Source organism: Anopheles coluzzii, chromosome 2 (genome assembly GCF_943734685.1).
Source record: "Anopheles coluzzii chromosome 2, AcolN3, whole genome shotgun sequence".
NCBI classification, from domain to species: domain Eukaryota; kingdom Metazoa; phylum Arthropoda; class Insecta; order Diptera; family Culicidae; genus Anopheles; species Anopheles coluzzii.
Genome location: NC_064670.1, coordinates 4,718,825 through 4,746,445, shown reverse-complemented (window position 1 = coordinate 4,746,445; position 27,621 = coordinate 4,718,825). Strand labels below are relative to the sequence as shown.

General features: G+C 53.3%; 1 protein-coding gene across 1 annotated transcript; it reads right to left on the bottom strand.

Annotated features, from left to right (window-relative positions):
• Positions 1 to 433: 433 nt before the first annotated feature.
• LOC120948259 (uncharacterized) lies at positions 434 to 27,022 on the bottom strand. Its single transcript, XM_040364395.2, has 2 exons — positions 22,681 to 27,022; positions 434 to 3,165 (listed from the first exon to the last, which is right to left on the bottom strand). The coding sequence occupies exons 1-2, from the start codon at positions 24,923 to 24,925 to the stop codon at positions 1,580 to 1,582; spliced, it is 3,831 nt and encodes a 1,276-aa protein (XP_040220329.2). The 5' UTR covers positions 24,926 to 27,022; the 3' UTR covers positions 434 to 1,579.
• Positions 27,023 to 27,621: the final 599 nt, after the last annotated feature.

Here is a 27,621-nt window from a genome sequence, read left to right as displayed (position 1 = left end):
ACTATTTTTTCTATATTCACAATTCATCGGATAAAATACTAAAAATATTCTTCGTTTTGTAACAAAAACCCCAATGCCTATTTAAAATGGTGCATTGCTGGTTGCATACAGTGCGGAGCGCTGTGAACTACGATTGCATACAAGTAGGAGCTGTCACATTCAACATTTCGCATGTAGATGGCGCTACTATCGTTATTTCCGTTAAATTTAAATTCAAAATTGTAATTCGTTACGGTATTACAATCCAACTGATTATCTAACCCCAGCCACCGATTGGATCGAAACAAATACTGCTTCAGGGACACCTCTTGGCCTTACAATCCGAAATTACCGACAAAAAAAACTCGAACCTAGACGCAGAGCGAAAGAAAGCTACATCATTTCGGATGTCTCTTTCACTAAAGCTATACAGGAGAGTTATGCACACGTATCATCATTTTAGCAGATTCGCACGAACCTTCGCCATCGTTCGGGGTTTTATTTTGTAACATTACTTTTGCGACACACCTCAAAAGGTAAATTCATCATTCCATCGATTCGTTTGCTATCCGAGTAATAATTTCAGGAAAAATAGTTGATTATCAGCTACTACAGCAGAATACACCAATATTTACACACTCTGTCACGACATACACATCATCTGGGATTTGAAACACACCGAGAGTTAAAATTCCATACACGTTAGTTGTCTGGCTGGTTGGGTGCACTTATCGCGCGGCCACCATCACCATCCATCGAACACGGACAAGGGTTGGCATCGTAAGAATTAGCTTGCTTACCAGTAATAACATGCTCGTTAAACTATTTCGTTTGCATCTTCACGATCTTCGTAACTGCCCTGGAACTACACCGTAAGATACACAGATCCACATCCCTTACATGTGCTTTTTAAACATCTAGACCATAGAGTTCCCTAACTATGTACAGGCTTTCGTTAATTGGTACACACATACACACATTGCTGTCCATTCCTGTTTGTTCGTTTAAACCATGTTTTTGGTGCATTCTTCTATAAATCACGTTTCCAGATCTAGTCAAGTACTTGGTAAAAACATTGGGGGAAACAAAACTCCCCCCCCCCCTCTTATTGCTAGCTCTGTGACCTTCGCGACACAGTTATTGACACAATTATTCTTTTTCCGTACGTGTATCTGGGCTAGGAATTGAAAGTTTAAGTAAAATTAATCACGGGGAGACAAAAGAAATGCCGCTCTCACTTCTTCTGCTGACTACTTACTACTACTCTCTTACTGATATGCTATAGCTTATATTCTGTGACAAATCCACCAGGAGAAAACGATCACAACAAGAACTGGTGCTCCCGCTGCACATGGCTCTTAATGCACCAACTTCCCACCCATCGCTCCACTGCTTCAGTTTTCTTCCACAGCGCCCTTGTGCCTCGACTTCGGGGGGACAGCGCACAAACGCTATTCTACTCTTATCCTTCGCTATTCGATGCAATCTAAACAAAAAAACAATATCTGGCACAGGTACATTTCAAACTTCCGCAACAACGGGACGCACGGTAGCAAGAATTCTGGAAAAGACTGACACCAAACCAGCGGCATCGCCTCGTTTAACCACTTCCGCCCACAACACCGGCCGGCGTCGTCACGGGACCACTGGCTGGCAAGATTTCGCCCGTTTCACTCATCGCCCGGTCGGCCTTGTTGCGGATGTCCTTGTGCCGTCGCAGCGTGCGGGCGGCCGGCAGCGGGATGCCCTGCCGGCGCAAGATTTCGTAGTCGCGCGTGCCGATCTCGTTCTTGATGTCCAGCGCCGAGTTGATCATCTCCTGCGTCCAACGCTTCGGGTTCTCGGGCAGCGTGTTCAGAAACTCGACGTGTGCCGGGGACAGCTTGGTCATGTCAAACATCGGCGTGTCCTTGTCGAAGATCGAGTGGTGCTCGAACATGCTCAGCGACGAATCCTCGCCGCCCACCGTCCCACCACCACCACCGACACCACCATTCAGGTGCTCCAGCTGGGAAGGATGCAGCCCGGCCGCGGCTGCCGCCGCCATGGCAGCAGCAATCGCAGCGGCCGCCGCCGCCGGATCGGCACCGTCCGTCGGTGAGGCGTCGCCCGCGATACTGTCGAACAGTGGGTGGCGCGACGGATCCGCCTGCGTCAGCCGGTTGTACAGCTCGAGCTGTCGCTGCTGCTCCTGCTCCTGCTCCTGCTGCTGCTGCTGTTCGCGGGCCCGCTGCTCCTCGATCTCTCTATTGCGCTGCTCCTCCTGATCGCGGGCTAGCTCCAGTGCTGCCTCCGCTTCCTTGCGCCGCTTTCGATCGCTCCCACCGCTACCACCCGCTGTTCGCCGGCCGTTCACCAGCCGCGACAGATCTTCCAGGCCATTGTCCTGCTCGTAGCGCGTCAGCATGGCCAGCGTCGGAATGTTCAGGAACTCCTGCTTGCGCAGCGTTTCATAGTTGCCACTGCCGAGCTCGTTCTTCAGCTCGAGCGAACGCTGCAGCTCGTAATCGGAGAAACCCTTCGTGTTCATCGTCAGCGTCTGCAGGAAGTTTATCTGCGGTATCGTCAGCAGGCTCACATCGAAATGGCCACCATCCGGATCCTGTTCCGGTTTCAGCTGCTCCTTGTCGATGTCGTTGCCGAACGGAAACAGTACCCCCGACCCATTCTCCCCATGGTCAGCGGACCCGGACTCGCCACCTGCGCTGTGGCGCGACACGGTACGCGACTGATTGGTGGGCGAGTCCTCCAGCTCGTTGTGCTTGCGCTTTCGGCCCATCACGTCGACCGTGTCCGGTAGCTGGGCGGCCTGGCGATACTTGCGCAGCGTCTTCACGCTCGGCAGCGGCATACCGTCCTTGCGGCGCAGCGATTCGTACTCCCGGCTGCCGATGATGCGCCGAATGTCGTTGCACGTGCGCAGCTCGTACGGGGTCCACTTCTTCCGGAAGCCGACCATCGACTTTAGGAACTCGATCTGTGCCTGGGACAGGGTTTGCTGCTGCTGCTGCTGCTGCCCTTGCTGAGCGTAATGGTAGCCGGTGCCGTCCTCTCCGTTCAGCTGCATACCACTGACATCCTCGTATCGGCACCCTTCCAGCAGAGAGGTTGGATCTCGGTATCCGTCCTCATCCTCGTCCTCATCCTCGTCCGCATTGTGCTGGTAGTAGTTAATATCGGGCGATGCTAAAAAAGATACAGTAAATGGAAATTAGTAAAAGAGTTTATTGCTAATGATTCGTTCTCGCAGAGCACAGAGCTTATGTCTAATCGTTGCATTGCTTGCAGTGTGTGATTAAGTCACATTTGAATTCATAGGAAAAAAGATAACGCAGATCGGTGAAACACACATTCGCAACAAAAACCCACATAACCAACCAATAGCTAATGATTTTCGATCGAACAACATTCCAACCATGTTTCTCTCGAGTGCTTATCGATTTTTAATACAATTTTAAACATATTTGCCACACTTATCAGCACGATCAACACGGGAGGGGGAGGGGTAAGGCCTTTAATACGTCAAAGGTGCCATGTTCTTGGTCCGTTTTCTTCCCCTGTTACCGCAGGGCAAAACCGGTTACATGAAATAAATATTCGCCTTGTATCCTCTCGGCGCGCCACACCACATTGGGGAGGATTTGCATACGAAGCGCACGCGATTGGGGAGCGAAGCTGTACATGTGAGTGTGTTTGCCGGTTTGATAGCCACCGACAGAAGTGTCCACCGCCAGCAGTTGCCACAGAAGGTGCTACACCTACCCCCTTCCGCTCCCATCCGTAATTTCTGGGACACAAAACACAAACTCGAGAAGAAGATCGCCTCGCCTTTCGCTCAGCTCGAAATATCGCTGTCACACTGTTCGTCGTGATCTTCGCTTTATTCTTTTTCCTCTCCTCTCCTATAGCCACATCCAGCACCGTTTAGCAATATCGAACGCCGCCAATCAACGCAAAATCGTATCGTATGGCTCCACCACCACACCACACCAAGACACATTATTGGGGGCCCAAAATTGAAACCGACCATTTGGAGCCCCGGACCCCTTGGGTCGGTCGATCGGTCGATCGGTCGGGCGAATATAATTCAAAGGCGCGGGATGTTGTTATGGGGGGGTTCGAGAAGCATCATGTCCCCCAAAAAAGCAGCCACAAAAAGACACGCACATTCTCACGCGGGGCAGTGCTGCATTGGTCGTTGCCTGCCTTACGACGCCATCGGTCGAGGCTGGCTAGTAGTGATCGTCGTCGTTGTCGTCGTCGTCATCGGGGTCGCGCTTTCGGGTTGCTGGGCGCCGTGCGCGTGGTCGCCACCAACAGCATGGGTATGGTGTGGTGGTGAGCCGTGGGTCGGCCTGCCGTGCGCGAGTGAAGGGCATTTCGTCGACGGGCCGCGGTCATCGCCGGCGGTGACGGTTGGTGATGTAATCACGTACACACCGCACCCGCACCCGCACTCCCCAGACCGAAACGACACAACGGTATGGTGGTGCAAAGTTGGTGCGAGGCGCGATAAGAAAACCCAGCGACTCGCTCGCGGTCGGCGGTCCCTCTGTGGCCACGACGACAACGACGACGACCACGACGACACACAACCGTTTTCGCCCTCGCTTAGCTACCTCATTTGATTGGTTTTGCGTCTGTTTTCACTTCCCCTTGCACACACAATCGAATTATATTCCTCCAAGTGGTGGTTTATGATTTATTTTTACAAAAACATCCTATCCAAAGCTTCAAGCATCTCTCGCGCTACACGCTACGATGGGATTGGACAAGTCCAACATTGATTAGCCGTGTAGTGACCACCATCCAGCGGCGTGTAACACGTTGTCCACCACACGACTCGCTCCCTCTCACGCCAAACCCCATCCCCCCTCCAAAGTCTGGAGGGGACAGTCGTCCCCCAGGGCCCCACAGTCCTCCCAAGCGACCACAGGCAGATAAGCATCATCTTGCCGAACGGGAGTTTTATTTGAACCGCAACTTATGATAACATTGCTAAACTCAGCGACACCCATCCAACACGCAACACGCCTAACCGATAGGGGCCCTGTGCGCGCTACGCCGACCAGTCACCACGATAACCGTGTGCTCACAAATTGCTCTCCCAAGCGTCATTAGCCTCGCCACGGAAAGAGAAATCCGCTTCGCTGCCAACCTTGACAGTCTTCCGGTGCACCGCCGAGCCTGCTTGCTTGCTCAAGAGTGGTCCCACACACCACCACAACATTGTTGGGGGTCAAGAAATGGAGCTCGCTCGCCGCTATAATTCTTCCCCACCCAAGGTGGACGTCTGGGCTTTCCAGCCCCAAAAAGGCCACCCGCCGATCGCGGGCTCGGACAGTTCTCTCGGACCCTAAAGACACCGTCTCCTCACTGACGCAATACTGATTCTGCTGGCAGCTCTCCCATGAGCGCTCCACGGAGCCTCTACATCGATCGTTTCCGGCAAGGTCAGGACCTTTCGCGGCAAAAGGCCGGGGAGGATACGACGTACGGTAATGACCTAACCACTTCTACAGTGACCATTTGATGCATGATTGTCTCTCGCTGGACTTCTTGATCCGAATGGCGGCGGCAGGTCCCCCCCGCGTGACCGTTTTTCTCTCTCCTTCGGCCCACTTTTGTTGCCACAAATTTAACAAAATTTGCTGTTCTTGTTGATCCCAACCTCCCGTGGACGAGACGATCGACGAAAACGGGTTTGCGCTGCCGTCGACGTGGCCAAACGTGGTCGTCGTCGTCGTCCGGGGTGCCCACAAAATGCACAAAAGTGACAGGTCGAGAGCCGCACACTAAAAATAGCATCACCACCAACACCACCACGACAGACGTTACGTGTTGGTTGCGGGGTTTGCAGAATTTGCCACATCCACGACAAAGCCGGCGACCGTGACGGCATTGGAATTGGGGACGGCGGCGGCAACCGCGAGTTTTTTGGTTAGAGCTTTCTTTTGCCCTCTGTCCAAATGATATTACTGGGAATGGGTCGTTTGGTGGTTTCGTTCGTTCGTGGAGATTGTCCTTCCTGCTTTCGTTCCGAGTCTTTCCAGTCCAAATCATTCCAGTAGCATTTACTTCGAGGCTTTACATCACCACCATCACGGATCCTTACACATGGAGATAGGATGGTTTGGCAATCCTGAAGGTACCGCTATTCCAAAGGATTCCATTAAGAAACATCTTGGAAACCGTAGTTAGTAACTCTCGAATTGAATGTTCACGCTGCTTCTCTCGGGAGGACAAAGATAATTTTTACACACCAAAGGCCCCTGTTATAAAATATCGCGTCCCCGTGGCACCTCGAGCGCTTCGCACCAAATTAAACAAAAAAAAACGGTATGGGCGCGCGCACGATCGCATTTTTTTTATTCTCGCAGAAACAGCAGAGCCACAAAATACTCCCCCCGAAAAACCAGTCAGGTGCCTGTGTGTGACCATGGCAAACCGCCACACGCGTTCGCCCCGATACCACCCTATCCATCCCCTCACCGGGAAGGTGCCTTCCTACTCCTCCTCCTCCTCCTCCCTTGGTACACACAGGTATCGCGAGCACGCGGCGGCGGCAGCACAGTTGCTGCCGGCAAAGGCCATAACACCCGACGACCACGAAAGCCACACACAACCTTTCCACTCCCCCCCTCCTACCACCCTGTGCTGTACACGGGCATCTTCATCCAGCCCCTCCTCCCTTACCCCCGAACGGTCACACAGAGACCACCAGGGCCTGCTGCCTCGCCGCCACATACCGGATGCGAGCGAGCGCACACAGGAGAACGAACGAACACACTCACTTGCCGCCGTCGGGCAAAGAATCTTCGACGCGCAGGCGGGGGCAAGAAGAGGACACGCGAGGCTCGGGGGACCGACCAACTGACCGACCGGCCGACGATCCACCGACCAGCGGTACCGATCACGAGTGCGTGAGCGAGCCAACTTAAATACAAGCTGTGTGTGTGTGTCGGTGCGAGAGACAGAGAGAGAGAGAGCAAGCAAAACGATCGGATCTGGTGCGCGCGCGAGCTGTGAAGGGCATGGCGCGGCGGATCGATGGACGACGGAAAGGGAGACACAACAACGAACCAAAAAAAAAAAGAAAAGAAACCATACGCAGCGCGGCAGCTGCGTCAGCATTCAGCGCGTCGGACGCCCCCCGTCGGACCAGCGCGGACAACTCATCCACAGACACACACACAGTGAGAACACACAGCCACACAAGCCCGAGGAAGTAGTGGAGGATAGGGAAGCGAACGATTGCCGCGCGGAAGTGAAGTGAAGCGAGAAGCGTTCCGTTTGCGGCCACAAAACGTACCACACAGAGCGGCGCGCAGCGCACACGGGCAGGGGCGACATCATCTCTCATTTGGACCTGTGCGGGGAAAGAGGGGGGAGGGTGTCTCGAGGATTGACTCCTTCTTTCACGTGCGTGCTGCTGCTGCTCTCTCGGCGCAGTTGTGTGTGTTTGTGTTGAGGCGAGAGGTGCGCGCGTGCTGCGCGCTATAATACAGAAGCGTTCTGAGGCGCAACTCAACCGAAAACCGGCCGTTGGGGCTGGAGCATTTAAAAAAACACACACACACGGAGCGCGGCACCATGTTCCCAAACCTCTCCCACTAATTCTTCCCACCAACCAAACTGGCACCGGACGGACGCGGCAAGCCCCATTTGTAATCGTCGTCGCCATCGGTCGACCGGCCGGCCAGCGCCCAACAACGCACGTAATACGGGCGGCGGCGGCGCGCGCTTTCGGGGTGCGCAACGTTAGCAACACCATACACACACACACACGCGATCGGGTGTGTCCCGCATGCGCGAGAGCGAGACACATGAGCCGACCGTGCCACCGTGCGGCCAATTCCACACCTCTTCCTCCGGTGATCGCTGATCGAGCGGGGACAGCTCATTCTCTCTCTCTCTCTCTCGCAGCACACAACCGAGCACAGTGGCCTCGAGCATAAAAAGAGCCCACATCACCGGGGCCGGTCGGTCGTCCCCCCCCCCCAGGGTGGAGATGCCGACCTTACCCAATCGATGACAAGCTGCCGCACTAAAAGGCGGGTTGGCCACCGCAAAGTCCTTCACAACAGCAACGGCTCGACACAAAAAAAAGGCCAGCTGCGGGCCGTCGCTTAATGTCTGGAGTAATGTCGGGAAGCAGCTGACAGCCACACGGTGTTCACACAGACTGCGCCTGCTGCAGGGGGAGAGGCTCGCGGGTCGGTGCGAGTGTGCGTTCGGTGGCGTGTTCGAGCATATGTGGCCACCTTCTCCGCTACGCCACATGCACACAAAGCAACAACACTGCTGCAGACACACACACAGGGCCACGATCAGGGCCATGCGGGCTGGGGCCAAACACATGCGGGAGAGCTTTTACGGTTTGCTCTGGCCACAGTTTCCACGCGGTTTGTACGTGAACACCACGCTGTCGCCCCATGCCCTGTGGACCAGATCGCGACAACATCATCATCATCATCATCGTCTGGGGAAGAATCACAAACTAACAAAACCCGCAGCCAGATGAGATTTGTACAAACTGCGACCAAAATTTGGAACTTCATTGTGGAGTACACATCTCGACTGACACATGCCTCTAAATGTTGACGTTTCAACACCTCTGGGACGAAAAATCTCTGGCGGCTCCACACAAAACCCTGAGAATATGATCGGTCCTCCAACAAAATCGTGACAATCCAATCCAGTACAACTCCCACGAGAATGCCTAATCGTGACTACACAACGAAGACGTCACAATCTTTACGCCTTATTCCGCTTCTTTCAATGTACCCACAAATGGGGGGGAACAAAAACGTGAAATGTGACGCGAGCGGGAGACAAATTGCACAATAACCATCCTCAAACCTTTGCTCATAAACGTCACCAAGAGTTCACAAATTGCTGCCGTCACGACGACAAAGCAGCAGTACAACCAATGTTCGATCGTTTGAAGGCACTAATTGCCCTACAAAACAAAACATCTCCTACATGCCTAACCAGAACACAGAGCTATCGAGAACAACAGAGTGGATGGATGTGGAAGAGACTGAAGGAAACGCATGAAGATGTTTTTCCTACATTTCATCACCCTTCACTTCAGTGCATAGATAAATAAACAAAGCGATATTAATATCCCGAAACGATGCGAAGCAGAACGCGAGAAACAGGAGCGAAAAGACAAACCGCGACTAAACAGAGAATCGTTGCGATCAATTAGGGTAGCAGAAGAAGTAATCAACTATACCATGTTTATTTGTCCAGCAATGTCCTTTACTCTCTTTTTACTTTCGTTATCTTTGCTATCGCAGGGTGTAAAACGTACAAAGAGAACATTGAGAGCCCAATAATGCCGATGATACGGTTAGAAGAGCTGTTAGGTGATGCTGAACGTTTACTAGCAGCTTCCTATTCCACTAAAGAACAAATTAATCGAACCCACACACACACACACACACACACACGCATACACACCAACAGAGGCACAGGTTTCCTCCGGGCCTCCCCCAAAGAACGGGACAGCACAAAGCCGGTTGCATTCAATTAACCCGCTCCCCGTCACGCCATCATCCACAAGAGCATTGGGTGGGTCGTCATTGGCCCCTTGCACGATGCACACGCATTTAGGCATGAATGTGTTGATATAATGTATGTATGCAAGTGTCCACCTGTACCTACACACACACCCAAATCAAGATATCGGTCATATAACCCACTCCCGGGTCCGTCCAACCAACCAACCACCCCCTGCTCTCTTGCTACTGCTACTGGAAGCCCGGAAACAGAAGAGAAATTTTAAAAAAAATCCTTTCTCCATTTCACCCATCATCCACACTAGGCCGCGCAAGAGCGAGCTCCACCCACCACCACCACTCAATAATTTGTATATTTCCAATTGTACCGACACACCTACACACACACACATAAGAGTGCACACACGCAAATGGGCAATCGGTTGGCAAATACAAATAAGCAATCAAATTTCAAATTCCACCTTTTCGCGTGCACCATATTTAACAGGCAATGTGTGTGTGTGTGTGTGTGCGGAATGACGGGAGATGGATGCTGAGGGATGATGACCCATCCCTTCCCAACCCCCCTTCGCGTCCCATTGCCTCTCCCATATAAGCCTAAGCGGAGTGGAGGAGAATGGGAAGAAAGGACGCATTTCCCTATGTACTACCACCTGTGTTCCCCTGTGGGTGGTGGATTGGGTGGATCAGTGTGTGTGTGTGTGCGTGTAGTGGCTGGATTGCCGGTGGGTGGTTTATGTGACCCCAAAGCCTCCACACTTCCTCCTTTCCTGCTCCCCCTGGAAGAGCAATATGAATTCTATGTACGCTTTTTCCGCACCCTCACAAACACACCTCCATCCCAGGGTTCGCTTAAATTTCCCCAAACTGGTATTGGTTTTTAATGAACAATACTGCACACAACATCATCATCGGTCATCATCGTCATCATCATTCGGTTTGAAATATTATCACCATAATAACTGGGATCATCACCATTTATGGCTAGGACCAGAGCAGCAGCTTCCCTAAATAAGCGCCCCTTTCCCTCTCATCTGGGGGAGAGTTCCAGGGTGCATCATCATGTGGTGGTGCATCATGAAATAAATTGACAGCATCTCCACCCCACCCCCACTTCGCTCTATTAGCATTAACACCAACGATACACATTGCACAAATACATTAATGTCATTAATGATTCGATCCTTCTTATTGTCACCCGGAGCTCTATGGATGTGTGTATGTGGTTAAGGTTCACTTGTTAGGTGGAATGGTTCTTCGTCTTGCCTTTCCGTGCGTCTTTCAAATGAAGACACACAATCCCCGTTCGTGTAACATGATGCAGATGAGAACACGAGCCCCAAAAAGATTTTGGGAGAAAAGAAGAGCTTTTTCTTTGATTCTGGAGCGGTTTCACAGCAAAAAGGACATTTGCCCATGTACCTTACTGTACTGCGATCATGCGAGGATCATTCGGTAGATCCTCCACACACACGCACAGCATGCAGTAAAGCACACTGGAGCGAACGGATGTGGAGCGTTGATCGACATTTTTCGCTGCAAGGCAACGGATCGGGAGTCGTCAGGCCAGCCACAGCCCGTGCACAGATGATGGACGAGAGGACCCAAACGCTGGCACCGCAACACACACCTCCTCTCTCTCTCTCTTTCTCTCTCTCGCGAACCGGTGGTCGCCTCTTCTTCAGGGCCACACGGCCACACCAAACCAAGATGGCCGTGCGCGCGGATAGGGTGGGTACTGTTCCTTCCCAAGCTTCCCACACTTGCTGCTGCTGCTGCTACGGTTGGTTGTGTGTGGCTGTATTTCACCACCACACTCTCTGCTCTTACTCTTCCACCTTCCTACATCCCGCACACACACAGACACAAACAGGAGGGCACACATACATCCAAGCTCACGGCATCGGTTAGCGCGCTTCCTGCCCCGTCGTCCCGTGTGCTCTCTGTGTGGCCGGGGGTTGTGTGCACCGCGATACCCGCGACAGATGGCAATGCGGCCACGGTCTCGTGTGTGTCGGTCCCTCCTCTCGCCGTGCCCAACAGCAACAACGACAGCAACAAGACCGGTCGAACAGTCGAAGCAGAAGGAAACAGCGAGACCGGCGGCCACGCGCGATGCGAAAGCGTGCGAGCGAGAGAAAACATACACGCAACGCGCAAAATGTGGCAACGTGCCGTGCGCCGTGTTGCGCTTCGGTTAGGGGGACCCCGACCATCACCACCCCTTCCCTTCCGCCTGTGCCACACCCGCCAGTGAGTGCTGTGAGGCCGCAGCCACACACAGTTGCCATGGCCGAAATGTAACCGACGTTGCCTTCTGCCACTGCCCGTGCGCTTGGATGCCCCCAGCACCACCCGGGGGAGGGGGAATTGGGGTAGAGAGTGGTGGTAGGTTTCGGTTTGGTTTTTGTGAAGAAGAAATTTGAGTTTTTGATTCAGTTTTTTTGTAGTGAAGATCCTTACGACTGGATAAAATCGTCCAAAACAATTTAAAAAACAGCTACAAGTTGCTAATGAGCATATTGCTAGAACATTCTAATCCAGAGAGATTCATCACATTACAAGTATTAGAACTATATTTCGACTACCAAAAAGGTGAAATGAGCTGGAACGGACTACAGATCGCCCTGCTTGTGCCCTGGGACGTTGTCTTATAATTGATACTCGCACCGAATTCCCATCTTGATGGGACGAAAGGGACGAAAGCCCGACAGCAGCAGAGGATGACCCGAAAAAGGGCTCTCCCCGACCCGAGATGAGAAGCCATATAGCACGGGTATGAGACATTCCGGAGTGAGCACAAAAGAAGGGACCGAGACACAGATAGGATAGCGCACACCACCCAGGCCATTGCCACCCCTTGTGCCAACCTTTTGCATGGTTGTGTTTGTGTATTGAAGACAACCAACGCTCTCGAACACTCGGGCAGGCGTATCCCTGCCACATCAGGTGCTGCTGGCTGCTGGGCCAGTGCCACACAACCCTCCTCCATCCAATACCAATACACTGCCGGCCACGTCCAGACCCTTCTTTGCAGACCTTTTTGCTCGGATGGCTGGCCGGCCAGGGCCGTGCGCCCGCGGATCCTGCGCCATACAACCCGCTTCCCTTCACATCGAGAAGAAACACACCCGCCGCCGCCAACGCTGCCACTTCCTTCGAAAAAGGTAATCTTCCCCCACACACACACACACATCTCTACTTTCACTCTCGCCCCTTCGTCCCGACAGCCACCGGGGCACAACCCATCATCCCTGTGGCAGCAGCAGCAGCCGTCCCCTTTGTACAAAGTTTTCCAACACCCGGCGGTAGCGCTGCGCTCCCCCAATCCGCTTCCCTTCGCTTCATCATTTATCAGAAGAAGGAAAAAATCGGGCCCACAAAGCAGGGACGGCGAAAACACATCCCTGAAAGCAGGGGGGAAGAAGAGCTCGGGCAGCTTGGGGGAAGAAGAACTAAGGAAAGGAAGTGCACGCTCCTTCCTCCCTTCCTCTCAGAGAGAAGTTGGCCACACGCCCCGTAACACAGTGCTGGAAACGAAGCGAACGAACGAACGAACACAAAAAAAACACTCACCATGGGATAGAAAACCCTCCTTGTCATCGCACCCACACACACACACAGACACACACCTTGGATGCTGCGTCGTGACCGTGGGCTTTGGGACCGGTCCCTGGGTTGCCGCGCTGTGTCCGCCGCCAGGGCCGTCCTGTAACACAGCACGCACGCACACAAACAAAGGAGAGAGGAGCTCGAGCAAGAAAAAAAGGGGGCCAAGGGATCTCTTGCCCGTCTTGGGTTTCTCTGTGGCCAGGGGGACGGCGGACGACCGAAAACCGATCGATAGCGAGAGAGAGAGAGCGTGTGCCTGGGCCCGGTCGGTCCCCGGGATGGCAACAAAATGGCCGTCCCCTTTTTTATTCGGAAGTGCGGGAGCGTTTTGGGCCCAGCCGAAGCAACCCAAGCAGCGAAGGCGGCGGTGGCCGCCGTGGGAGTGTGCCAGCTCCACCATCTTCAAGGGATGAAGTTTTTTTTGCTTCCAAACGGGAAAACAATGCCAACATTTGCTGCTGTCGTACTTATATACATACATCTTGGTGTTACGGTGTTCTAATCACTTCGTCAACTTCCCAAAGGAATTCAATCGCGCTGCAGACTACTCATTACAGTATTTAATTGACTTGACGGCACTCGTGCACTTTATCCCCCGAAATGCTTCTAATTTTCCTTACAGCCGAGCGCTACCGGAAGAACCCCTGCTGCCCAGGTTGTCCCTCTCATCGATCGTGTCCTTCGCTCTGGCTACGCGTAATTATCACATTATTTCAAGGATAATTATGCAAAGCCCAGCCGAATCCTCGTCAAAAACGGAAAAAAGAAACGTCCCGCCAATGCCAACTTTGTGTCCGGCGGGGAGATAAATACAGGCGGGAGCGAGAGAGCGAGAACTTCGATGGCTCAGGACCACCTATAACAAGTCCCCCCCCCCCCCCCTTCCTTGCCTGACACCCATCTCCCATCACGCTCCATAGAAAGGGGCTCCAAATATCACGCCAAAAACCTCACAACCTCTGCGCCGCGAATATGGCGGCGCTCTCTACGGGCGTTTCCATCCCCGGGGTTGCCATTTCCCTCCATTTCCATTTCCACAGCACACAGCATCTGACTTCCCCCGGCCGAGAGGTAGCACAGCGGCGGCACAAGCAGCAGGTTCACCTTTCCCTCCGAGCGCGCGCTGCCGCCTCTTGTCGATGGTATTTTATCGATTTTCTGCGGTGGCTTTTCTCCCTCCCCTTCCTTACACACAGCCCACTGCCGCCGCCTGCCGTGCGTTAACCTTCCACCCACAGCCACACAAACACACATAAGCACACGCTTACACGGTACGGTTTACCCTGCCACAGCGAGGGCACGCGGTCGGGTCCGATGGCCCGATTTTATTGGTAGGGGCCCACAGAGCACGACGGCCCAAATCCGGCCTGACGCACAAACACACACACACAAACACCGCCATCATTTCCATGGCCTCCGAAAACCTTTCGGGACAGCGGGAGGAGAGGGATGGGCTGCCACGGTTTTCGCTGTGGCCCTGTGGCATGGCAAACAGGGAGCTGAAGGGACACGCACACACAGCATCCGCAGCAGCAGGACTAACTTCATCCTTCACCCACACTGTTGTCCTCCCCATTCGCGCTCCGGGGGCGATGCGAAACGACGGTAAAGGACGACGGTACAGCACTAACACACACACACACACACACACACATACAATCCAAAACGCCCCCACGAGCTGGTGCGTCCCCCGCCAAAGCCTGGTTCCCATCTCCCATGGCGCTTCGGGAGCCGCCCGTGCTCATATAATCCCGAACCCGGGGAATGCTTCGAGGCCACCGAACCCCTCGTGCCCTCGCCCCAAAAAACAGTGTGACCCGGCAACAGCCCTCACATCCACACACACACGCACAATATTGGGCCATTTCAAAGGGAGCGGTGGGGCTAAAGGTGGGAAAAATGCCGATATCGGGGGGTTCACTTTGTTTTGTTTTTTGCTGGGTTTTTTTCCGATGGAAAACTACATATTGCCGATGGAAATCGAATAAAGTTAAAAGCGGGACACTCTCCCATCCCACACACCCAGTAGTCGGGGTCGGGGGGGGACGGATTCAGTGTCGATGGTCCGTCCGGTTCGGTCCATTTAATTGCTAAAACTTTTCGCCCACAATTAAACAAAAAAAGAAAACACTTCATTCCACAAGCATCGGAATTTAAAACGGACACCTTTGGTCACGAATGCACAGTGTCATTTTGTTTAAAAGCAAAAACACAGCAGGAGCCAATATTCTCCATAATCATGGAGGTACATTGTAATGATTTTAAGCGAATTGATTATGAACATATTTTTCCCAATTAAAAATGAATATTTCCCGTGAATGTATCAACGCAATTCGAAAACCATCGACGAATGTAGGACACAGACACGGTTCTGTGCCGCTGCCGGGAGCCAACACATATGATTGTCAGATTGCTTTCATTAAAATGTGTGTGTATATGCGAGTTTTTTCCGTTTGTTCTATTAATTTATGTATTTCTAGCGACTGTAGGAATGCGTGGAAAAAGCTCGGGTATTCATTCGCACAGCATTATCTGCAAAAGAAGCGAGAGTCCCAAATTTCCAGCCGGGTGATGTTGGAGTGGATCAGATCAGATCGGATTTTTCAATGCATAATCGAACACCGCTCAATGTACCAACCATTCCCCCCCCAATGGATGTAATTTCAGACCCCGACTGTGTGCCCCCGGATAACAAGACCAAAGGGAGAGTCACCGTGTGCGCCACCGAAAGCGAGCATTTCCCACGCTTTCCGAGGGGATCGCGCGTCCATGGGAATAATTATAACCAGCGACCAGTGGCACACATTGGGACGGACGGGGCCGGGAGGAATTTGAGGTCCTCTCGCCGAGCTCACATATTGATGGGATTGAAGTGTTTTTCGCCCCGCCCGGAAGGCGCATTTCGAGGGGATAAAATGTTATCCTAAAACCCGCGCTCGACAGCGCTGGGCCTGGACATTAGGGGAGATGTGGAGTGTGTATGTGCAGAGAGAGAGAAAGTGCATTCCAAAAGTCTGAATAAATCAGAACTGTTCTCATTAATTTCCACGATCCCGGGACATGGCGAACTGCGGAGATGTCCAACACCAACGGAGGGGCGGATGGGGCGTTGAGGGGCGCTCGCTATTGCTGAAAGCACCATAAAATACACGCGCAAAACTAATAAAGAACATCAATGGAATAGAATTACTATTGATGTGCACCACACATCATCCCACCCACACGCATCATGCACATGGGAGGATTGGAACAAACAAAAAACTCTGAGCCTCTGACAGGCTCGGGGTACAGCAGTTTAGTTTGCATTTCGCAAATTGGGTAGCGAGGGGTTTTTTTACGTTCGATCGCAGCAAAATATATAAAGCTCCCCGAGTCCTACAAAAGGCCCTGGAGTGTAGCGAACGGGTGGGGGTTTGCGTGTGAGAGAACAGAACACAGCGTGTTTGCGCCCCCCCGGGATGGTGGTGTGCGCTAAATTTTTGATCCTGTTCGAATCACCATTTCATATATTCGTGATTTCAGAGTTTTTCGCCTAGCAAACGGGCAACATATTACTCTCTCCTCGCGTTCACCGCGCCCATCATCGATCGGCGGCGGCCCGTTGATGAAAAGAGCTCGCCGGAGTGGACGGACGACACAAAAAAACGCTTACGAACATACAGAGAGAAAAAAAGAGAGAGAGAGCAGTGCCTGGCCAGGGAGGTAGTGTTGGCCAGAGCTGCCATTGCCACTGACGAAAGGGGATCATTATTTAACCCCCCGAGGGACCGGGCCAAGGCACCACAGTGCTGGTGAAGCGGGGATAAAAATGGCCAAACCACCAGTGCCCGGGAAACTATTTTTGTGCAAATCTACACCGCAGGAAGAATACAAGGGAGTGAGTGGGTGGGTGGTGGTACATACATACATACGCTTTTTTACCATTCGAGTTTGAAATTTACCTATCCGATAAATGATCAGCAAAATAAAATAACGCACACTTTTGTGGGATGATTTAAAAAAAAACCAACGCTTTTCCAGTGCTGCGCTTCGCCAATGGGAAAACTGTGTTTGCGTACGCACAGAGAAATTAAAACGTCATAAACAAATGCGATAGAAAACTGCACTTCGTGGAATGTTGTTTGCCACACGGAAACTGCACAGAAAAAGTGCACAAAAGCGCACAAAGGCACAATAATGCACACAGGCCTCCACCCAAACCGCAATAGATATTTTCACATCAAAAATATAACGTTCGCGGAACCACTGCACGTTTCCTCTAAATGCAGTTTTCCCAACAACTGGAACATGCAATATAGATATGTTGGTGTTAATTTAGCCAGAGAAAGCTCTAAATCAATCATTGATGCTGGCAATTGTAACCCGAATGGATGCTCAATGATTGTTTGAATTCGCGCTGTTCAAGCTTGTATCTCTAATGCAGGTAATTCGCTTGTTCTAACTAAATTCAGTTCGTTTAACTAAAAGGTTTTTCACCGCCACTAACAAATCTCCCTGGATGCAACAGATGTTGAAACGCAATTACAAAAAGGGAAGGTGATTCTTTCACCCATAACGACAGCATAAGCAACGAACCCAACTCAAGCTACATTATGTGCCCCCAACAATTCACTGCAATTCAGTGTAATTCTTCGGTAGCCTAAAAGCCTGTGCCAGCATCAACAAAATAAAAACCAATCCTACAAGCTCCCAACATCCCCACGAAAAGTCCTAACATCCTCCACATCGCAACCTCCAAAGCCCGATCAAACACAGGACGAACAACCAGCGTTACATCGATGATATGGCGCAATTAGATACGGCTAGGATGTAGGAAAATTCCTTCAAAAGGCACAAAACAAACGCTACAAAATGCTCCAACAATTCTGACGCACCACCATTCGATACGGGGATTTGGCACGGTAGAGAGAAGTTTGCCCCTCCACAAAAAATATAGAGAGAGCACTCGATGTTTGTGCTGTAACATCTTGCTCGCAAAATGCATGGGATTGGATGTGGGGGGGGGGGGGGGAGGGAGCCCTTTTTCGCAATTTAAAAATGCCATAACTTATTTAAATTAAATTCCTGCATCCTTCTGCCAATGTTTTGATGGGTGATTTTTACACCAACTGTTTGGAAAGTATAGCAATAGGACCAGCAGAAAAAGGTAGCTAAGGGATTGTATGATTACGTACGAGTGTAGTGCTGTTCGATGAGTCCTCTCTCTCACATGAGAAGGCATCTTCGATCTGTGTGATACAATAATATACCTTTTTCTATGCATGTGTGTGTATGTTTGGACAGGGATCAACCTGTAACGGCAAAGGCCTGCCTGTCCACCAAAACCCTGAAATTCGGTTCTGCCCGCGTTTGGACACATCATTAAAACTTCGACCACGGGGCTACGGCGATACCCCGCGCGCGTGTCCCTTACACCGGGACGATCCGACATACTACAGGATCCGACGCTTTTTTCGGGCTGCCAATACCCAACACACATTTTCGCACACCACCACGGAGTGCAAAAATTCTAACTCGAACGGAGTCGTCTCAAACATTCTTCTTTTATGCTGCCTCCGTTTTTTTTTACCCAAAGCCGACAAAAAAGGTCCACACCACAGCCCACCAAAAACACCCAAAAATTACAACACCGGGACGGCGGGGTGGGATGATGAAAGGCGCACTGCGGAACGGACACGACACACTCTGACTCGGCTGCGGCCAGCAGCAGAGCAGCGGCAAGAAGCTCTCCGTGCAGATTTGCGCGTTGATGGCTGTAGAAGGGGCCCTCCTCTCCTTCTTTTTTTCTCCTTTTCGGGGACCAGAGTACACGGTGGGGGAGCGGCAGGCCCAAGACGTCGGTGTGTGGACGGACAGGCAGCCCAAAAACTCTGTCCCAAACGCTGCGCTCTGCCACAAAGCTGACCTGGGAACGAAGGGTACACACACACACAGGAGCCCACGCAAAAGGAGCGAAAGAGAGGGCGTTCGAGACCAGGTCGGTCGGAAAGGAAGCGAAATTATATTGTGTTTGTGTGTGCCGGGGACGATGCTCCTTCGTGCGTTTCTTTCTACTTCCATCGGTAACATAATCCTCCGCCGAGATGAGAGCGAGAGAGAGGGAGAGCGAAAGAACCGTACCGGAGGTAAGGAAAGTGGAGTGGAGGGAAGATGATGAGTCCCTTTCGTTGCTCGCTATCATCTCTTCCATCCTCCCAGGTTTCGGTGGCCAACCACGACGGCGACGGCGTAAAAACCGGCCCGAACTGATGGCGAAGAGGACGAGGGAACACGTAGGAGACGAGGGGCAAGGCAAGCATGCGGCCAGCAGTGTACCGTTTTTGGACCGAGGGAGCGCGTACCGTGCAGAGGCTGCAGCTTACTCGACGACAACGCCGTCGACCACAGCATGTCGACGACCGGGGCCTTCAACAGGGCCTGCACCGATATCCTTAGCTGCCGCAGTGGGTTAGGGGAATGAACGAAAGGACGGGACCCAGAGCGAGACAGAACGCGCCCCGGCAAAGAACGGGCAGGATGAGCGAGAAGCAACTACAAGCCAGCAGGCAGGCAGACGGCGATGGCGCACCACACCATGGCGCGGATGGCCATGGGCAACGGCACGAACATCGACGTCACCACACGACGTTGCACGAGGGAGCAGCAGCAGCCGCCGCCGCGTTAAATTAATGGAAGAGAATTAAGCTGGAGGAAAAAATGAACTCACACAAGAGCAGCGCCGAGCGTGACTTCTTCCAGAGAAGGGCTGGCCATATTGAAAACGGCTGGCAGGGGAAGGGACTTCCCCATGCCAAGCAAGTGGCGTTGTTTTGGCCAACAGTTTCACCATTTGGCACAATTGGGTCCTCTAATTGTGTGGCACAAGAACTGCTTTGAGGGAATAGCTTCTCAGCAAGTTCTTACTGGAATTACTAAGAACAGGTCCAATGGAACAGAATCGGAAAACAATATTTGATACAGATGTAAGGACTTATCCATAAGGAGGTAAGGACTTATCGGAAAGGTTGCTAACTTGTTGCACCATTAAGCAGCATGGCAATTAGCAGCATCATATCTGTTCCGCTCTGAATACTCCAAGACGTGATGTGTATTTGAGGAATTTTCCTGAAGATTTCAAAAGTGTTTGAAAAAAGTGTGGAGGAGGAATGTGCCAACATCTCCGGACATTCACTCACTGCTTGAAGCCTGGTCAGTATAGATGACTCTCTCTCCTACGAACCATTATTTTCAGCACAAAGAACAAAAACCTACGGATGCCTTTTTCCCTCATTTCGCCTCCTCCTTTCCCCTCTCAACCTGATCCACTACTCACAGCGGGTCGGGTTTTCGAAGGTTTTGTGGGGGGTCCTCCCTCCTTCTGCAATGAGGAAAGGGGGAGACAGGGAGCAAACAAAATTCTTTCCCCCAAAACTAGCCGGAAAGGTCCAGAATGGGAAGGAAAGTTGTCGAATCGGTTAGGGTTCGTCGTCATCCCGTTGCCGGCGGGGTGATCCAAGCAACGGCGGAACGGGGGAAAAAGGCCCGTAAGGAGTGAGGATTTAATAAAAAAAAAAACGCTCCCGCCCGGAATGGAATGAAATGGAAACGCACCACACATTGCGTGCTGCCTGCCTTTGCGCCTTTGCTGCCGCTGCTGGTCGGGTCTTGCTATGTCCAGGGCAACGAACACGTCGTCGGGTGGCAGAGTATGGGTAGGGTTGGGTAAAACGAGAGGGGAAAAGGTTCACAACCATTGGCAGGATACCCACCCGTCCGTCCGTCCGTCCGTCCTATTTCATGGACCTTCGGGCTTCGGTTCGCTCGCACAGGCCACTGTGGACCGAACAGAGAAGCAGCGACAGGAACAAAAAATAAGGCCAAACCCACGCTGCGACCGGTCGGGTCGGTCGGGTCGGTCGATCGGTACCCGTCCAATGTCCTACGCGGGCCGAGTTGGTGTTGCCAACACGCTGCCACCCCACCCCAAACCTTTCCCTCGCTGACGTTTCGTCTGCCGTCTTCTGCGTGTGTGCGCGCGCGAGGGACAAAACCCCTTGACAACGGGGCAAGCTACTAGACGCCGCCTGCTTGCGTTCGAACGGCCCCTCTCTCTCTCTCTTTCGTTGCGTCTGTTTTCACCCTCCCCCCTTACTGTCTACTCGGCACACAGAGTGTAAAGGGGACCGAAACTCAGGGGCCAAACTTCTTCTCTTCGGACAATCTCGTCCAGCTCTCCCAACGGCGCGAGGCCAACGGGAATTATATGACCGAGTTACACGGCTACGGGGCTGCCACAAACACACACACACACACACAGCACGGGCAGCTCTACCGCTCGATAACTTCCACCCAACCACCACCCGCTCACCCAGAGATCAGAGGGTTGATGAAAAAGAGCCCTTTTGCCCAACCGTGTTGCCAGCGGAAGTTGTCCCCAGTCCCCGGGGCAGGTAGCAATAGGTATACGGGGCAAGCGCACTGCGCCATGCCAGTTTGTGTGTGTGTGTGTGTGTCTGTCCCCTAATGGGGGCGGAATGGGAACCGCATGGCACATCTCGAAATAGCTGACAGGTTCGGGGAACTCTTCGGGGATTCGAGAACAAACAGCCGGTAATCTGCCCCAAGCGCACTAGACATTGCCGCCGCCCCCTTTACTTCACTCATCGGAGCAGGGGGGGGGGCACAGCACCAGAGGGGAAGAAGATTCGCGATCCCTTCTGGATGTCCGTTTTTTTGTGTGTAGAATGCCTTCAGGTCGATAGCAGTTCCATTAGCAGAGTTCGATGTCCCGGGCGGGCAGCAACGCAAACAGATACAACACTACGCCACCAGGAGGGCCTCCCGGTAACTTCCGCAGGGAAGGCTCCATGCCCTGGTCCACGTCCTCTATAGTCGAGCATGACATCAGCCCATGTTCGGCCAAGACCGAGCGTCGTCTCACCCGTGTTTCGCTGGAATTCGCTCTATTCCAGAACGATCCCACAGCCGACAAACCATGGGCCTCGCGTGATGGACCAGTTTTCATCCAGAATAAACTCAACCATCGCCTACGGTTGTAAGGTACGTCGTCGTCGTCCTCCTCTCGACCCCTTTCCAACAACGCAACAACACACCGTCAAGAATTCCTCCCCCGCTCGGAAGTCGTGTTCTGAGAAAATCAATATTTTACACTCTCCTGCTGCCAGTCGCGTTCACCGCCTGCTTGCAGCGTGACTACCACCCCCTTCTCTTCGAACCGTCGTCACCAACAGTCAACTCCACTCCAGAACAGAACTGCAACTGGAGGGGATATGACTTGAGGTTTTTGCACAACGCTTTTATTGCCGTTGGCGAGAGATCTGGCAAATCCAAGGATGTCTTGAAGTAGAGCATTCGGGTCCAGCATCTGCCACCATTGGTTCGAATCGATGCGTAACCCAAACCCAGAGCGTGAGATAACACAATAATATCATTCTGAGACCAGATGTCACTCCAGATCTTGTGGCACTGTGCAAATTGTGCCATTTGAACCAGCGCAAGTTATTAAAAATCATTTAACTACTCTACCAAATCCAACAAAACTTATATCGCAACAGCCACTTACCGGTAAAGCTGACGGGATCCTGCTCCGTCTTGATGTCCTGCACTTCCGGCCCATGATGATGATGATGATGGCGCTGCTGCTGGGCCGCACCGGCCGGGTACGCCGCCGGATGCCTTCGCTGTTCGTTCCGGTTGTGATCGACCGTACGGGGCACACCGTTCGTCTTCGGCTGCTTCCTCTTCACCATCCCCGTTGGTTCCGGCCGCCGGTTCACGAGACCGTCCGCCCGCACCGCCACCACATCGTCGTCCTCCTCCTCCACGTCCTCGTCTTCCTCGTCCTCGGGCAGCTCGTCCACCTCCATCGGGGCGTTCGGTTTCGCGGTGCCGGCGCTCGCTAGGGCCACCGCCGCCGCCGCTGCCGCACCACCGCCCGCCTTCCGCAGCGACTCCAGGTAGCGCGTGATGGTGCGCAGGCTCGGCAGCAGCAGCTCCCCGTCCTTGATCAGCGACTTGTACGCCTGGATGCCCATCGCGTTCTTTATCTTCATGGCCGCCACTATCATCGGCTCGCGCCACTTCCGGTTACGGTCGTCGTCCGCCGGGCCGCCCGCCAGTGCGTGCGGGGAGGCGGCGCCGCCCACAATGCCACCGGAAGCGGCGGACCCACCACCACCACCACCACCACCAGTGGTCATGTTGCCCAACCGGACCGACATGCGCTTCAGCTTGCGCTTGGTCGCGTGCAGCTCTTTGCGTGTGACGTCGTACTTGGAGCGTACCTCCGCCAGCTGCCGCTGACAGCTCTGCAGATCGGCCGTGAGGCGGGCCGAATCGGGCCGTTCCAGCACGGGCGCTACGATGCTTGCCTTCCCCCCGGCCGGCACTCGTGACGTCACTGGTTGGGCAGGCGGTGGAGGGGGAGGCGGAGGAAGCAGCAACGTTTCTGTGGGCTTTTCTTCCTCACCCTTTGGTTCTTCCTGCGCGCAGGGAGGACTTTTGCACTCGATGGCGACGGGTTCGGCAGGAGGTGGGGCCGGTGAGGCCGTCCTGGTAGCGTTCTCCTCATCCTTATCTTTCCTTTCCGATGTCTCCACCTCCATCGGTTTCTCTTCCGGCGAAGATTTCTCCTCCACTGCTACATCCCCGTCGTTCGCTGCAGGACATTCATCCGAACTCTTCTCACACTCCGAGGCTTTCTTCTCTTCCAGCACCACCTCCACCGCAGCAGTTGGCTCTGCGTCCACCATCTTTGGTTGCTGCTCCAGTGGCGGTTCCTCCAGCTGCTCCTGTTGTTCCACCACAGTTTCCAATTTCACCTTTTTCGCCGAACTGACTCCCTCGCTATCACTGTTGCTATTGCTGCCAGCGCTGCCCGTACTGCCGCCACTGCTCGCTTCCTCGCTGAGGCTGTTGCTGCCACCGTTGCTGGTGCTGCTGGTACTGCTGCTGCCGCTGCTGCTGCTTCTGCTGCGCCTACTGTGGTCGCCTTGCGAACGTTTTCTGCTCTCACCGACGGCCAGCTCTACCACAGCAGCAGTGGCTGCTTCTGCTGCTGCTGCTGCTGCCTTTGGTTCGCCCTCCACAGCACTCTCCGCAACGTCATCGTTCGGCTGCTGCGTCTTCATCATGGTTACCGGCGCAACGGTTTCCTTCGCTTCCGCTTCTTCTCTCTCGCTAGCCACCACCTCCGCCGCCACCTCGATTGGGACTTCTTTCTCCGGCGCCACTGGTTCAGAAGATTCCACTCCGGACTGTGGCGGCGCTTCCACAGCAGGATCTGTTTTAACTTCTTCTTCCTGCTCCACCACCACTACTGGTGACTCCTCGTCTGGTTTACTCGTCGCAGTAGAATCATCTTCAGTTGATGCTTCTTCTTTTGCGTCTACCTTTGATTCTTCTTTTTCTTTTACTTTTTCCTTTGTTTCTTCTTTTGCTTCTTCTTTTTCTTCTACTTTCACTTCTTCTTTTGCTTTTTCTTTTGCTTCTTCTTTCATTTCTTCTTCTATAACTTCTTCTATAACTTCTTCTTTTGCTTTTTCTTTCACTTCTTCTTTTGCTTCTTCTTCTTCTTTAGCTTCTTCTTTTGCTTCTACTTTTTCTTTTTCACTGTCGGCATCTTCTGATCGCACCGGGGCGGCTGGCGAAGGGGAAGGGGACCCCTTGTCCCGTCCCTTGCCGGCAGTGTCTTCTGTAGCAGTGTCCATCGGCGAGGTGACCGGTTCGGCACGGGGAGATTCTTTGCCACTCTCTTGCCGCGACGGCGGTTCCGGTTCCGCCAGCGAAAGCTGCTTCGATTCGGCCATCGTTCTATTTTGTTTTCTGCGTCTTTGCGTGTGTATGTGTGTCTGTGTTTGTTAAACGTGGTACCAAACCACCACGACACTGTAAAGGTAACTATGGAAACGATCGCAACTGAGTTCACTGTTGGAAACCTCCCTTTACCGCTCTAGCACCACTGTAGCACACGTACGGAACACACGGCGGACAGGCCGCCACGGAGAGTGTGTGGCAGTTTCACTTTCACTTGCACCACACAAAACCCCCGCGTTACATCAACACACACTGATGGCCCCGATGGAACCAACAAACCTTGCTGAACGTTCTCGATGTCCTCTTTCGCTCTCTCTCTCTCTCTCTCCGGTCGGCCGGTTTCTGCGGAGGATGCTGGCTGCTTGGTGCCGTTGTTTCTTTTTTTCGCGACGTTTGCTTTATCCGAACCTTCTTCCAAAGCACGCAATCCCTGGACCTGGGCACAGACACACGCGCAACGCACTCGCACACACTAGCTCGATGGAGGCGATGATAAATAATTCGTCCGCCCGTCGTACGCTGTTTGCCACCATTGCCCTCGTCACGATGGCGGAGCAGCAGCAGCAGCAGCCGCACACCCGGAGCACACCGGAACAGTGGGCAAAGGGGATGGGCCGACGAAGGAGAAGGCGAAGAGGGTGGGCGACGTCAAACACCGTCCCCCGTGTCGTTCCCGTGAGCGAGATAAACGGCGCGAGGGCACCAGCGCGTCGCGACGACGCACACACAGAGAAACGCGCGAGGCGTGTACCACCACCACACCACACACCGTCGTCCGTCCACACACACACTGCGGAGACGAGGGATGGTTGCACGGCAAGGGTAGGGTGTAGGACGCGACCGACACAACGACGACGACGACGACGAGACCACGGGGCCGACCGAAAAACCGTCCACAGCGCGACAACGACGATGGGCCAATGACGCCGCTGGCCTCGACGAGAGCGCGCGCCGCAGCCGACGAGCGAACGGCTCAAAGCGCGAGGAACGAAACCGAAGGCCACCGCCACTACCCGGCACACCCTCCTCTCCGCTGCGTCCTGCCGTGGTATGGCCGTTCCCCTCCGGTACGCGCTGTTGACTCACACACAGCGCGCGCCACGGGTCGGCTCGGCTCTGCTCTCCCGCTCAGACACACGCGCGCGCTCAGGGATGGGATTTCTCACGCCACCAACGACAAGCAGCGGCAGCAGCAGCACCCCTGGGCGCCCCGTGCCAGTTCGCTTCGACAAAAAAGCGCTCTGTGAACCGGCTGCGGTGACGGGGTCGGTCGCTTGCTGCTTGCCTGTGTGTTTGTGTGTATGGCTGTGGGTTAAGGGAGCGCCTCCCGACACACACACACTCGCCACACTGCCCGAACTGGCCGTGGCCACTGAGGCACGGAATTACGCCGCGACGGATCGAAGCAGGCCGAGGGCACAAAGAAGCGAACAAACACCGCGCCGCAAAGAAGCAGCCGCTGGTAGAGCTGGTCAAACCAGCGAGCTGGCCACCGTCATCACGTCTGGTTTCCTCCCCTCCTGGCACACTGTACGCTCCAGTTGTCTGTCGCACACACACACACGCCTTCTTATCACTTATTGGACGAAAATACACTCCCAGTATCACGAACAAAGGACATTCGCTCGCGTGTGTGTGTTTTTTTTCCTTTTCAGGACACTCTTGCACACGGCAGGAAGGAGCTAAGAAATTCCCAAAACAGGGCACAGTTGCTCCGCCATGTCACACCAACACACCACACACACACACACACACAGAGAAACGGATACTCCTGGCACGTGGTGCAATGAACTTCTTTTTTTTTGGTTCCTCGTTTAGCGGTTCCGCGAAACAAGTAGGCGCATTACGGGTTCGCCGGCGTTTGTTTTGCTGACTAGCAAACACCACACATCGCTTTCTTTGCTTTCTGGTATGCTAGGCTCACACACACACACACAGTCTCTTTCTTTTTTTCCCTGTGCAGGTGGGCGGCGGATGCACGCGATTGCAATGGTCCCCGGACAGTGACGATGCGGAGCTCGGGCCGTCCGTGTCCGACCGCTTTGACTACTTTTTGTAAACAACATCGTGTTGTGGCCTGCCGTCGGTATCAAACTCACGGTGAGGGACCCTGTGCACGAGAGACATATTCGCGGTCAGTTCGTCAATTGAGACGTAATTGCGCTTAAACGATTCGGTTTTGTCTCGCCAAGCAGCAGAAGAGTCACGGCAAATATGAAAAAATCAGATGTCTCTAAAAACCTTCAAAAACAAAATAAAATGGGACTTTTCACTAAAATTCTTCACGATTACCGGGCTGGATGGCCGACTCGTGTATCGCCACCCTAAGCTCGCTGTCAACGGTCGGGTAACTGTCATCCGTCATCTGTCGCTGCCGCATCCCGGTGAAAATGCCCCCCCAACCGGTCGCCCAATGTCAACGGTTCGCTTGAAAAGTTTCACCGAAAATTCAAATTTGGCCGCGGTTTTTGAATTTTTTCGTCATCTTCGAAAAAGCGACCGTTATTTTCGAAATCGACGCCTGTAAACGGAGTCTCGCACCGACTGCACGCACACAGACACGCATAGGGATGAAAACAAAACAAACCCCTTCCTCCTGCTCCTTCCCCTCCAACCCCCCCCCCCCCACACCTACTCCATCCATTCTTCACAAAAGCGCCAAACGGCAGAATTCGCGGAAGCGACTCAA

Excerpts from the sequence above, each read along its gene's own strand:
- LOC120948259 (XM_040364395.2), bottom strand. The coding sequence starts at position 24,925 with ATGGCCGAATCGAAGCAGCTTTCGCTGGCGGAACCGGAACCGCCGTCG. Across the intron at positions 3,166-22,680 it reads GGATCCCGTCAGCTTTACCG|CATCGCCCGATATTAACTAC; the intron begins GTAAGTGGCTGT and ends TATCTTTTTTAG.